The 13,670-nt window shown below is 21.7% G+C and overlaps 3 protein-coding genes across 7 annotated transcripts; 1 reads left to right on the forward strand and 2 right to left on the reverse strand.

The window, feature by feature from the left end:
- pyd3 (beta-ureidopropionase pyd3) lies at window positions 1-3,622 on the reverse strand. Its single transcript, XM_003692519.4, has 5 exons — window positions 2,363-3,622; window positions 1,461-1,711; window positions 703-1,091; window positions 315-632; window positions 1-207 (listed from the first exon to the last, which is right to left on the reverse strand). The coding sequence occupies exons 1-5, from the start codon at window positions 2,467-2,469 to the stop codon at window positions 121-123; spliced, it is 1,152 nt and encodes a 383-aa protein (XP_003692567.4). The 5' UTR covers window positions 2,470-3,622; the 3' UTR covers window positions 1-120.
- YL-1 (Vacuolar protein sorting-associated protein YL-1) lies at window positions 3,476-6,683 on the forward strand. 3 transcript variants are annotated; one of them, XM_086917287.1, is made up of 7 exons: window positions 3,476-3,965; window positions 4,140-4,383; window positions 4,463-4,674; window positions 4,753-4,935; window positions 5,349-5,559; window positions 5,628-5,840; window positions 5,921-6,683. In XM_086917287.1, exons 2-7 carry the CDS (start codon window positions 4,250-4,252, stop codon window positions 6,153-6,155), a joined length of 1,188 nt encoding a protein of 395 aa, XP_086773413.1. In that variant the 5' UTR covers window positions 3,476-3,965; window positions 4,140-4,249; the 3' UTR covers window positions 6,156-6,683. The 3 variants fall into 3 exon arrangements, with proteins under 3 accessions (XP_086773413.1, XP_086773414.1, XP_086773415.1); XM_086917288.1 differs by having other exon boundaries at window positions 3,931-4,008; XM_086917289.1 differs by having other exon boundaries at window positions 3,943-4,039.
- Window positions 6,499-13,472, reverse strand: Rab11 (RAS oncogene family member Rab11). 3 transcript variants are annotated; one of them, XR_015295106.1, is made up of 6 exons: window positions 13,136-13,472; window positions 11,785-11,980; window positions 11,352-11,626; window positions 10,635-10,791; window positions 9,983-10,025; window positions 8,402-9,169 (listed from the first exon to the last, which is right to left on the reverse strand). XR_015295106.1 is itself a non-coding variant. In XM_012484972.2 (5 exons), exons 1-4 carry the CDS (start codon window positions 13,173-13,175, stop codon window positions 10,655-10,657), a joined length of 648 nt encoding a protein of 215 aa, XP_012340426.1. In that variant the 5' UTR covers window positions 13,176-13,472; the 3' UTR covers window positions 6,499-9,169; window positions 10,635-10,654. The 3 variants fall into 3 exon arrangements, 2 of the variants coding, with proteins under 2 accessions (XP_012340426.1, XP_003692576.1); XM_012484972.2 differs by lacking the exon at window positions 9,983-10,025 and having other exon boundaries at window positions 6,499-9,169; XM_003692528.3 differs by lacking the exons at window positions 8,402-9,169; window positions 9,983-10,025 and having other exon boundaries at window positions 10,387-10,791.
- Window positions 13,473-13,670: the final 198 nt, after the last annotated feature.

The following is a 13,670-nucleotide window of genomic DNA, read 5'->3' on the forward strand; positions in this document are numbered from 1 at the left end:
TAAAGTTTCTGATATATATCTAAATATATTTTTATATTTTTTGTAGTTTTTTGACGACTTATACATATACAGCAAAAAGAAGAAATTTATAAAAAAAATATATGCATTTCTGCTGTTAGTTTATTGGATCAATTTTTCCTGCGGTTTCACATTTTTCTCTACATATTCATTTAATTCTTTGGCATATAAATCCAGTCTCTGAGTCATCTGGAATTAAAAAAGAAAAAAAAAAAATATTGAAAAGAAAATTTAATGATTCATAAAAATATATAATTTGAAATAAAAAAATTAAAAATATCTAATATTTCACTTACTCTCAGACACCATAAATCTTTCATTTGACGACACAAATTCAAATCCAATTCACAAACAAGAACACCATCTTTACATCGACTCAAACCAGGAGTTCTAGCTCCATCAGGAGCAGTGATGTAACTAGATCCATAAAAGTGTCCGAAATCATGATGAGCAGGAGCTCCATTACCAGATGTGAATTCATTAGGAAATATTTCAGTTCCAACGCGATTAATAGCACAGGTATAATAGCTATTTGCTATTGCTGCACATCTTGCTTCAATAGACCACAGTGGCTCAGATGTATGACTAGTAGTCGCTGATGGATTAAAGACAATCTAAACATAGAAAATTTATATTTTTTTATATACCAAAACTTTAATTAACTTGTAGTTTAATGAATTTTACCTCAGCACCATTCAATCCATACATCATCCAATTTTGGGGATGATGTCGACCATAACAAATATTAATTGCTATACGTCCAAAACATGTATCGAAGACAGAATGACCTGTATTTCCTTCCATGTAGTAAGTAGATTCATTAAAGTCTCCTACGCGAGGAATATGATTCTTTCTACTCTTTCCAAGCACATTTCCATCATTACCAATCACAACAGAAGTATTCCATAGAGTTTCACTATTCATACTATCTCTCTCAAGAATTGGGCATACAATAACCATTCCATGTCGTTGAGCAAGCTCACACATGAGTATTATAGTTGGTCCATTTTCGGCATCTTCAGCTAATTCACACCAGGGATATTTCTCTCTGGTACAGAAAGCAAATGGCATAGCTACGGCATAGATGAATATTTTTTTTATTATAAATAATTAAAATGAATAAAAGAATAAAAAAAATTTTCAAAAATTTAAGCTTACTTGTTTTTAAATTATTAATTTTATAAAAATTTAGATAAATTATAAGAAAAATGAAAATTATTAAAAGAATATTCTTATTTAATCTTTTTGAAATAATTTAAAACTTGGATTACACAATATAAGCAAAATTATCATCAAATCAAATAGATATTAAAGAAACACATAATAACATTCAGAATATAAAATTAAACTTTTAATTTCATTTATATTTAATATAAGCTTATAAATATATTTTTTTTATTATTATAATTTTTTTTAATCATGCTATAAATTTTGAAACATACCCCAAGCTTCTTGAAGACAGAGTATATTAACACCACAAGTTGCGGCGTAATCGACATATTTTTGAATTTTTTGATGCAAAGCATTCCTTTGTTTTTGCAAAGGTTCCGTAGTCGGTAAAACTATAGAATGTTGAATTAAGCCGACACGAACAAGACGCGGAGGACGTAATTGTTCTGTGACGCTACCACCCATAATATATCCTTGAACATCGAGATCTTGACTTCCATTCCATTGTGGAAGATTTAGAGATCTATAATAGGGTAAAAACATTTTATAATAGTTAAAAGCTTTATGTGTATGTATATTGTATATATAATTGTAATAATAATATTAATTATAAATTATATAAATATTAATATAATTAATATAATAATTTAATACAACTATAATTAAAAGAAATGATTCGCATATGTAATTTTTCTTACATAAAAATTATTACATATTAATATAATAATTTTCAAGTTCAAAAACATTTTTATTTAAAAATTTTTATTTTTATTTTCTAAAATTAATAGGAAACTTAATGTTTTTTGTGAAAAATTATTTAACACCTAGTATATAACTGTAAAAACATTGTTTTTGGATGTAAACATTCGGTTTTTTTCAATACATACATACAAAATTTTCAATTGAATTAGTGACTAAAATCAGTATTTTTCGGTGTATGATACATTAGCATATATGCATTCTTTATTCGTATATATAAAATCTAAAAATATTTCGCGCCAAATAATTTCATGATATATTAAACAAATATGATACATTGAAGCATTTAGATTAAAATTAAATTTAGAAAGAATATAAAGAATTGATTATTTGTATTTTTCAATTTCAGATATAATTATTAAAAATAAATTTAATAAATTTAATAAATTAAAAATAAATAAATAATAAATCTTACTGTAATTCTCGGCCATATAAAAGGCGTTTTACTTCAGCTAGTTCCTTTTCCGGAAGATTTTTCTCCAAAATATCTTCAAGTGTTTGATCAAACATTACGTTATTCATTTTATTATAAAAAATTTTTAAGTTTCGATACTATTTAAGGTTATATACTATATAATTCTAATTCTGATGACGTTCCGTCACAAACTCCGAAGAATTGTGAGACAACACGGATTTTATGTAATATATATCGATGATATGTAAATAATGATAAATACATATCAGTGCAACAAGAGTTAATCTTTATCAATAAATTCTTTTTAATCAGCATAATTAATTATCATGGAATGACTGCCATAAATTCTTTTAAAACATATCTGTCATACCTGTTTATAAGAGAGAGATGAAGAATTTGTTGAATGTACAATGTAATCAACAGTTAATTAATCATTTTCATTATATAGATACATGTTTATTTTTTACTTTACGGTATCTATTTTAAAATGAAAAGAAAATAAATATTTGATATTATAATGTGTTCGTTTTTTTAATATTTCTAGAAATATTTTTCTTCATTTCACATATAAAATCTATGATATTTGTATATAGATAAAAATAAATAAAAAATATAATCTATAGATCTCATTTCTTAATTTAAAGATTCTATTAAACTATTAGATAAATAGTTTAATTCTATCATAAATTTCTATCATAAAAAAATCAGATTTTTTATAAAAAAATATATTTTATTAATAATGTTTTATATATCTCTAAAAAAATATAATTTTAAAATAAAATAATTTAAAAAATTTAAAAATACATTAAATATTGCTTGTTATGAAAAAATATAATTTTAAAATAAAATACATTTTATACATTTTATATTTATAAAATATATAATAATAATTAATTAAATTTATATTTAAAATATATAATAATTTTATTATATTTTATATAATAGCTTTATTATTTGAAAAATCTTATAACTTTCATTCTAAACGACTTTCATATCTATAAAATAAGAAGAAAAAAACATTTAAGTAAGCTGTAAATTTTCCATTAAAGTTAACGAAATATTTTTTTAAGTAATCTTATATATTAAACGTTATTATTGAGGGATAATATTTACATGACAAAAAATCTTACTGATAGAGTGCAATCAGGTTATCTGAACATTTGAATCGTATTTATAACAACATACTATTTACAACTTTCATGAAAAAATATATTTTATATTGAAATATTATATAAATAAATATATCACTTTTTTTTAATTTAAAAATATTTTTTTATTAATATTTTTCTATATATCCCTTTTTTATTATTATTAAATGTACATTAATTATATTTAAAATTATATTTAGTTTTTATTTCTTTCCATATTAATCTTCAAATTATCATTAAGTCTATTAGTACAAAAAATATAAAAAAATATATTTCATATAATATAAGTATATTCGTTATAAAAAATATTTAATAACAAAATATAAAAATATTTATTTTTACTTTTCAAATTTAAATGCAATCATCGATTGCTTTAAAAAATATCACTATCGATAATTATTGATAACGATTATTAATAACGATATTAGTATCGATAATTATCGAAAATATCACTGGTACGAAATTTTGTTAATAAATCATATGCGATAAATCAAACAAGTATAAGAAAATATAAAAAAATAAAAAAAAAGTTCTTACTATATTAAAATATAAATTATTTATTCATTATAATTTATTGTTAACATTACATAATTTATAAATAACTGATATAATAAGTGTTTTATTTTTAGGTTAAAATAATTTAAGCTTAATAGAGTTAAACGGACAAATAAGAGAATAATTTGAAAAAATAAAAATTAAAGAATAAATTTAAAGAAAAATAAGTTAAATAATTGCAAAAATGGCATTAAATAGAGAACGGCGTACAAATGCAGGAAATAAAATGGCAAAGTTATTAAATGAAGAAGAAGAGGATGATTTTTACAAAACAACTTATGGAGGTTTCGATGAAGTGGAACAAGATCATGATTATATGTTAATATCATTTTATCTATTAATTTTTATTTAATAATATATTATTAAAATCTTGTTATTTAATTTTTTTTTAATTTAGGGAAGAAGATGAAGGAGAAGATGAAGTAGATTCAGACTTTAGTATAGATGAAAATGATGAACCCATTTCTGATACCGAACAAGAGGGACCAAAAAAAAAACGTAGATTAATTACAAAAGCTTACAAAGAACCTAAAATTCAATCTCAATTACCATCTTCTAAAGAGAAAAAAGTTAGGCAACCAAGACAAAAAATCTTTAATGAAAGTACAGGTGAATATTTGTAAAATAAATATTATCAAACATAATATTAAATCATTTAGACAGAAATTAAAATATAATTCTTTATAGAAAGAAAATCTATCCGTCGTTCTACTGCTGCTAAATCAGCTGCAACACAAAAGAGATTAAGTGAAAGAAATGAGCATCAGAAAAGAAGAACAAGAGTCATAAGACATGATACATGGAAACCTACTCAAGAAGAATTATTGAAAGAAGCATTGCAAACTGAACAAATTAATATGAAATCATTAGGTGAATTACTTAATTTTCATTAAAAAATTTACAATAGAATTTCTATATGCAAAAAATTGATTTTAAAATCTTCAAGTAATAGAAAAATTTATTATGTACATATATATATATTCATATATCATACACATATCTATAGTAATATTTTATTTTTAATTTAATAAAGCTTAATAATAAATTAATTATCAAATTAAGAACTTTATTATAACTTTATTATATTTATTATAAGTAGTTAATATAAGTATATTTATTATATTTTATTATAAATAGTATCAAATTCACAGAAAATTTATCATGAATAGATTAAATATATGAATGCAAATTTTATAAATCACGATTAAGGAATCAGATAAAAGAATCCGCGAATACTGGAGTTTTATTGATTCTTTTTTTTAATTCTTTTTTATTATTTACAGAAAAATATCAGAAATTAGAAAATGAAAAAAAAAATACTAGAACTATAAGAAAAGCCCAAACAGGACCTATGATTAGATATCAATCATTAGCAATGCCTATTATGATACTTTCTGAGGTAAATTATAATAAAGAGGAAAATAAAATGAATATAGAAAAAGATGAAAAAAATACAAATTTTGAAAATAAACATCTAGATGAAACAATAGAAAAGTAAAGTATAATTTTTCTATTATTTCAAATAAAAATATAATAAAACTTAATTTTTTTGTTTATTTCAGTAATATAACTGTAAAACCAGAAAATGGCACAAAGGATATTACTAAAAAAGAATCTTCTCAAAGTTCTAACAAAAGCAAATATTATTATGAACAAACAAAAGGATATTATGAAAGAACTTTCATTACTTTTGAAAATGAACAATTATTTTCGGAAGCGTTCAAAAAATCTTCAATACAGAAATCACCAATAAAACCCTTATGTGCAATTACAAGGTGAGATATTAGGAATCTATTTAATATATTTTTGTAATAAATAAAATATTGATAAATTTAAATATAAAAAAAAAATATAGGTTTCCAGCAAAATATTTAGATCCTATGACTCATCTACCATATAAAAATGTGCAAACGTTTCGACTATTACGTGAGGCATATTATCAACAATTGGAAGCTCGAACAGATATTAATGATACATCACAAAGTCCAGATTTATTACGATGGCTTGAATGGAGACAAAAGAATCATGGTGGTCTAGCTCAGAGAAATACAGTACGTCTTGAACCAGCATCCGCCAGTATGCTCACGTAATTTTTTTTCTTAATAATAAAATCAAATAATATTTTTATTTTTATTGTAATTCAATATTTTTAATATTTTCGAATTCAAACTTAATTTAAAAATATAAAAATATAAAATTTTTTAATGATAAATAGATTTAATAATTAGAAATAAATTCTTAATAACAAAAAATATGTTTTATAAAAGAAAAGTTTGTAAATAATGACATAATTTATTATTACGTATAATATCGAATTATTGTGAGTTGAAATTCTTTGTATAATTTTAAAATTATTATAATGTATCTATTTATATAAAATTAAATAATTTAACTGATATTTTTGATCATCGAAACAAAAATTCTACACGTATATATGTTCAAAGCAAAAGTGATTTTATTAATAAAATTATAAAGTACAAAGCATTGGATTAATAAAATGTCGCCGATTCAATGGCTTCACTTCATACATGTGGATATGTGTGCGCGCGCGCGCACGAGTGTATATACATATATTAAATCAACGGAGAATAAACTGATCTCAATAACATTTTTAAAAATTCATTGTTCTAAATATCCCATTTGTACAAATTCATGGAGGATATTTAAAAGTCTCTTTAATGATAGTATCTAATAATCTAATGATAGAAAATAAAAAACTAAAGATTTAAATATAATATTTCTTTCATCATCTTAATTATTTATAGCACGCACTATATTGATACAAAAGTATAATTTTTATTATCTTGTTTCAAAAAGAATTCGCATCTTGAAAGCTGATTATTCAGTCGGAAAATATATCGAAAGTGAAATGAGATTTCTTGCATTCACCATGTATATAGTTTTTAAATTCATTTTTTTTTTCTATTAATTGCTCATTGTGTTATTTTCAAAAATAAAAATTATTATTCGTTAAAATATTTTAAATAAAATTCGTATTTTTATTGAAATATTACTGGTGATTGCCTCTGCTCATATTATTAAAATTTATAAATAAATTTTAATAAAAAAAATAATTATATATATATTATATTATATTACTAATTACAAATAACATTCTTAGAAAAACATAAATTTTAATATATTTTATAAATTTTTTAACGATTAAATGATATTAAATTTTTTTAATTAAAAACAAAATATTACTATTATTATTATACTTTTTCATAAAATAATTAAAAAGTTACGATTTAAAAAAATACCATATCGGTACGAAATTAATGTAATGATTGATATTGCACGAATCATCGAAGCCTCACATAAATACAACGAAGTGTAGACATTTCAATATTTCAACATTTTACTCACTCTCTATTTATTTATCAAGATACAACGAGACTTGTAACGATAACAGATTACATTGCGACTACACACATCGAAGCAATAATTATTAGACGCTTAGAAAGTACGACATGATCTCGCAAATAGTGTACTTTCATGTCTTATCACGTTTATATGTGCTAAAATTTTTTGATATTTTTTCCATTCAGAATAAAAATGAGGTACTTTTGAAAATACTTTTTTTTTTAAGCTCTTTATCGTATTTTAATATTATTACTACGGTGCAAATTCAAAAGCAGAGAGTGAGCAATGATAAAAGTATCTTAAGTCCGATTCATTTTCTTTTTTGTTTTCTTTATTAAGCCTCTATTTTGTTTTCTTTTTTTTTTGTGTTTCTTCTATGTCGTGCATCTGCATATTTAATCGCAAAATTTCATGTATTATAATGTAAACTATCTTTGAAACATTTGGCCAATTTTTGCAAAATGTCATCAGTCATAAGGATGAAAAAAACTTATAGATATTTTATTTTTAAATTTTCAAATTTGAATTGAAACAATATTTGAAATGTTTGAATTTGAATTCTTATGTAAATTATTTTTTTAAAATATAATTAATATGTCTTGCACTTCTCTATCTAATTTTTATTATGAAATTAGAGCTTTTTGACTATAATTTGCTGATAAATTTATTCAATTTTTATACAATTAATTGTAAATATTAAACTACATTTTGTAATAAACTTTATTTTTATTTTCAATATCTATCATCCATTCTTTTCATCCAACTTGCATAATATGTAATTTCTTCAAGATGTGACCAAACATTTCAAATATTTTGTGTAACGTTTATAAACCGTTCGCTTCTACGTTTCAAGTAGAATAACATATGTATTACAAAGAAGCAGTAATACAACATTGATTTATCATAATGTATCAGAGATAAAGATAGTTGAAAGGGAAGATAGAGAGACAGGATAAATTTCGGATAGAATTAGTGCGTACGTATAACTCTTTATCCTTTGTAAATTGATGATGTACTTAAATTGTATGATTGTGTTTATAGTTTTTTACTCGAATATATCGGGCTATTGTGTATACATGTCACTAAATTTTCTCCAATCCTCAAAATTCGTTTCCTAAATAATCCGAAGGAACTTGAGGAGTTTTTATCAATTTTATCATTTAAGTATATTTAACGAAAATATGAATAAGAACAAAAATTAGCTTATCCTGTAATTAAAAAGATGAAGTTAATGATAATGGTGATGATGGTGGCATTGATAATAACAATAACAATAACAATAATAATAATAATAATAATAGTAGTAATAGTAGTAGTGGTAGTAATAATAATAATAAAAATAATAATAATAATAATAATAATGGTAATAGTAGTAGTAGTAATAGTAATAATAATAAAAATAATAATAATAATAATAATAATAATAGCAATAGTACTAGTAATAGTAATAGTAATAGTATTAGTTATAGTTGTAGTAATATGTTTCGATTGAAACCAAGCGATTGTTGAGAATAAAGATGTAAAGATGTTTTTTTTTTAAGTACTACTATTATTATCCGTTTCCAAGGACAATTTCAAGCGAGAATTAGAGAACAGTCTATTCTGTATTTAGAACGCCGGATTATTTGGGAAACCTTTAATCATATGTACTTATATTTGTAAATAGTCTTGATTCTTGTACTGTTTGCACCTGTTACATTTACCGGCGACCACTTTTCTTTCTGCCTCTTTGTATGTCCTTCTGTAAACATAAATGTATGCAATCGCAGTTATTAATTGCAATTACATTAAGGATTAATATAGTTTTATATCGTATAAAATGTAAGTGATTTTTATATTAAAAATTAAAAAAGTTAAAAAGTTTAATAGTTCGAAGTTTTATTATTAAATCGTTATTTTTCTTATCATTAGACTTATTAAATTAATGTTTTTAAATAATAAAGTAAAAATATAAAATAAAATAAATTTTCACACTTAAAATTCTTATAAATTGTTCTTTTTTTATTTAAATTTACTTAAATTTAATATTATTGAAATTATAATTATTAAATAATCTATAAATTCTTAATGTAATTGTTAGTAATCAATAATTGATATTGAATTCATTTATCTTCAAGCAATATTAATGGAGAATCTTAAAAATTATAAAATATGAAATTAACAATTCATATTATATTATTAATTATTAGTATATTTAATTTCCATATTTCAAAAACAAATTTTGAAGTTTTTTGATTAAACAGAAATAAACAAAATTTTATAAGGAATGAGTTAAAATATTAGATGATAGAATATAAACATTAGTCTATTCTATAGTTTATTATATATAAAAAATATTATATATTGAAGATAAATGATTGCAAAAAAAATATTAATTTATAAGAATTCAAAAGTAGTTTTCAATACTATAATAAATAAAGAAATATTTATTTATTTAAATATTACACACATACTGAATATGTGCAATAAAACATTTAAAAAGTAATACAGATGAAAATGATCTGACTGTTAATATTAAATAAAATTTAGTATAAAACAAACTATAAAAACTTACAATTAAACATATTATTCAGCATTCTTCTGATATTGATGATTATCTTTAATTAATTAAAAAATTAATTAATATAAAAAATGAATTATGATTTATTTTCATAAATATAAAAAAAATAAATTAAATTATAATTAAAATCTATTATTCCATTCAGAATATAATATTTTAGTTTTTTACAAAATGTAAAGTTTAGTTAAATATAATATATTGAAATATATTCAATTTATATATTTTTTTAATTAATAATTCTTTACAACGAAATGAATTTATGATGAAAAACATTACTCTTATATATAAATAATAAATGTTTAAAATTTTTTTAATATTTTTTCTTTTTTTAAATGTTTAATTACATAAAATTAAATAATTAGTAACAATTATTATGGAAGAAAAAATACATAATAAAATGTCTTTAATAATATTTAATTTTGACGTATGTTAAAATTAACTCAATTTACAAATTAACTTAATATTTATAATTAACTAATCATAGTTTTCTTATATTAAAACTATGCTATCGTACAAAGAATTATCCCAGAAACTCTCTTATCTTTTTTTCTTTTTTACTGGACCATAGACTAAATTTTTTCTCTTAAAAAGTTGGTATTATTGAGTGTACTCCCGTGATATTGTTACTGTATTTGCGTGTACACACATTTTAAGCAACAAGATGAGTCACTGGCAGCACTGCTTACGCATTCCTTCTGAATTCATTGTCGGTTTCACGTCAATGGGTTCTACATTTTGTGGCCGGATTGTATCACCTTCAGGTGGATCACGTATCTGTTTCTGCGATACGATTCTGTAGATTTCTGTAATAGTCAAATAGTGATGTTTCTTATTCTTGAAAATATGAAAAATGGTTAATATATATATATAAAATATATAGTATATAATATATTAAATATTATATATGTGCAAGAACTTAGAATCATGTATATCCAATACATTAATTAGAAAGTAATTGAATCATATCGATCTGTAATCATATCTAATTAAGTTTATCAATGTGTATTTGTATACATATGTGTATGCACATATAAACATATAATTGAATCGAGATTATCTTTAAAAATGAATGAAATTTATACAAAAAATAGTTACATCATATCTACTATAATCATCATTTATAAATATCCTAAAAACTTTGCTATTTTAAAGCCTTTTTATCTATATATATATATATTCCAAAGATTATTTATCTTTAAATATAATAATATAATAATAATCTTAATAATTAAAATATTTTAATTATCAAAATCAAAATAGAAATTATTAATTATTTTAATTATTTAATTATAATTAATAATTTCTATTTTGATTCAACTTTAATAATAAATACTTAATATTATTTAAACAAGAATATCTTTACCTGTTAATATATTTTGAAATGCTGTTTCAACGTTCGTAGAATCTAAAGCAGAAGTTTCAATGAAAGAGAGGCCATTTTTCTCCGCAAACGCTTTTGCCTCATCAGTTGGAACTGCACGTAGATGCCTTAAATCAGACTTGTTTCCCACCAACATAATGACAATATTTTGATCAGCATGATCCCGTAATTCTCGTAACCATCTTTCAACATTTTCATATGTCAAATGCTTTGCTATATCATATACCAATAGAGCTCCAACTGCACCACGATAGTACCTGAACATATAAATGAAAATAAAATTGTTTTATAAAATGATTATTATCAATGAGAAATAAATGTTTTAAAATATCATTTTATTTAAATATTTAATTATTTTATTTTAATAAATATAAGAATGTATTATCATTTTTTTCATTAGATAATTTTAACTTACGCAGATGTAATAGCACGATAACGCTCCTGTCCTGCTGTGTCCCAAATTTGAGCTTTTATAGTTTTTCCATCTACTTGTATACTACGTGTAGCAAATTCAACTCCTATAGTTGATTTTGATTCCAAATTGAATTCATTTCTTGTAAATCTCGATAAAAGATTACTTTTTCCTACACCAGAGTCACCAATAAGAACAACTAAAATAACAAAAATATTTTGTAAGATATTTTTTTAAATAAATCAAAATATCAAAATAAAAAATTATTATTCTTATAATTATAAATTGGATTATTACAATTAATAAAAAAATTATAAAAAACATAAGAAATAATAAAAAGATTAAAAGGATTGAAAATATTTTTTTTTAAATTAAAATCTTATTATTAATTTATTTATACAATTATAAGTTTATTAAATATAAAAATAATAATAAATAATAATAAATATAAAAAACTGGATTAAAATAATATCATATAATACATTTAATGTCCAGACAGTAATTTTTTCCTTTAAATCATCACAATATATAATATGATATATAATATGAATATAAATATTAATAAATAAAATATATATAATATATAATATGAATATAAATATTAATAAATAAAATGTTATGAAAAAAGTAATCGAAGAGCGTAAAATAAAAATAGGTAGACTACTGTGTATACATAGGATATATATTATATATAGGAATATAAAAATATAATCAAATATTTGATAAATAAATTACAGAAATTATTGAAAATTGAATGGTCACGAACTATATACGAAAATACACATAAAAATTTTTTCTGATAAATTGTCATGGAACATAAATAAGTGTAAATAATTAATTCATATTTAATTATAAGTTAAAATATTTCAAATATGTCGTCTGACAAATAATTAATAAAAATCATTTTACGAGTTTTCATATGGAAAGAACGTGTCTGTGAACATGAAAGAACATGATGTTATTTAAATTTGATTCTATCCTATCTTTATGAATTATTTTATAAATCAAACATAATTTGATATTAATTCGAATTCTGTTATTTATGTAGTCGAATGATAATAATTGTTGATTTTTAACTAATGTTCATATATATTTAAACATATAAAATTATATCTCCTTTATATGTAAAATATGCGTGTGTGTATATATATGTATGTATGTATGTATGTATGTATATATGTATGAATGTATGTATGTATATGTATATACATACAAACATGACAAGAATATGCAAATGAATATTATATATATGTTTTTAGAAGTATGTGAATATGCATATGTGTATTTGAAGAAAAATTTTCATCAAAATTTTGTGAACAACGAAGTAACATTAATGAATCAAATTAAAATTTACCTTTAAATAAATAATCGTATTCATCATCCCGAGTGCCCATCTCGTCTGGAGCTATAAACCCCTTTAGTAGACTGACGGACGGTATCTAGATATCGAAATACACCACTTCAACTTGTAGTTATTTACAAAAAGAAATCTTAGAAGCCTTAAAACAGATTCAATATACTGTTGCTTTATTCACAACAAACGTACAATATTGTAGATATGATAAAAATTTGGAACGAAACAAGCACGATGATATAATTATTTTCGTTCTTTCAATTTAACTGTACAATATGGCCTCCTTTCTACGCCCCTCCAAACCGATAAATTACACATGCGCAATGTATTTACTTTATACGCATGCGCAAATTGATCATAAATTAAATTTATCATAGATCAGGATTATAGTAGAAAATATTGGTTTTTTTTAATAAAAAAATCTCGATTCTTTTTAATTATAAAAATTTAAATTTAATATGGATATATATTTTTTAAAATTAATTCATAAATTTAAACGAGATAATGATTTTTAAATTAAAAAAATCAAAAAAAT

The sequence above is a fragment of the Apis florea genome, unplaced genomic scaffold (genome assembly GCF_048593485.1).
Source record: "Apis florea isolate Af1SG1 unplaced genomic scaffold, ASM4859348v1 contig_2201_pilon, whole genome shotgun sequence".
Taxonomy (NCBI): domain Eukaryota; kingdom Metazoa; phylum Arthropoda; class Insecta; order Hymenoptera; family Apidae; genus Apis; species Apis florea.

Bases quoted from the DNA above. Each gene is read 5' to 3' on its own strand.
- pyd3 (XM_003692519.4), bottom strand. From the start codon at position 2,469: ATGAATAACGTAATGTTTGATCAAACACTTGAAGATATTTTGGAGAAA. The intron at 1,092-1,460 runs GTATGTTTCAAA...TCTATGCCGTAG, and splicing joins CTGTCTTCAAGAAGCTTGGG to CTATGCCATTTGCTTTCTGT. The intron at 208-314 runs GTAAGTGAAATA...TTTTAATTCCAG, and splicing joins AAGATTTATGGTGTCTGAGA to ATGACTCAGAGACTGGATTT.
- YL-1 (XM_086917287.1), top strand. From the start codon at position 4,250: ATGGCATTAAATAGAGAACGGCGTACAAATGCAGGAAATAAAATGGCA. The intron at 4,384-4,462 runs GTTAATATCATT...TTTTTAATTTAG, and splicing joins GAACAAGATCATGATTATAT to GGAAGAAGATGAAGGAGAAG. The intron at 5,560-5,627 runs GTAAAGTATAAT...TGTTTATTTCAG, and splicing joins CTAGATGAAACAATAGAAAA to TAATATAACTGTAAAACCAG.
- Rab11 (XM_012484972.2), bottom strand. From the start codon at position 13,175: ATGGGCACTCGGGATGATGAATACGATTATTTATTTAAAG. The intron at 11,981-13,135 runs GTAAATTTTAAT...TTGTTATTTTAG, and splicing joins ATACGATTATTTATTTAAAG to TTGTTCTTATTGGTGACTCT. The intron at 11,627-11,784 runs GTAAGTTAAAAT...TTATATGTTCAG, and splicing joins TATCGTGCTATTACATCTGC to GTACTATCGTGGTGCAGTTG.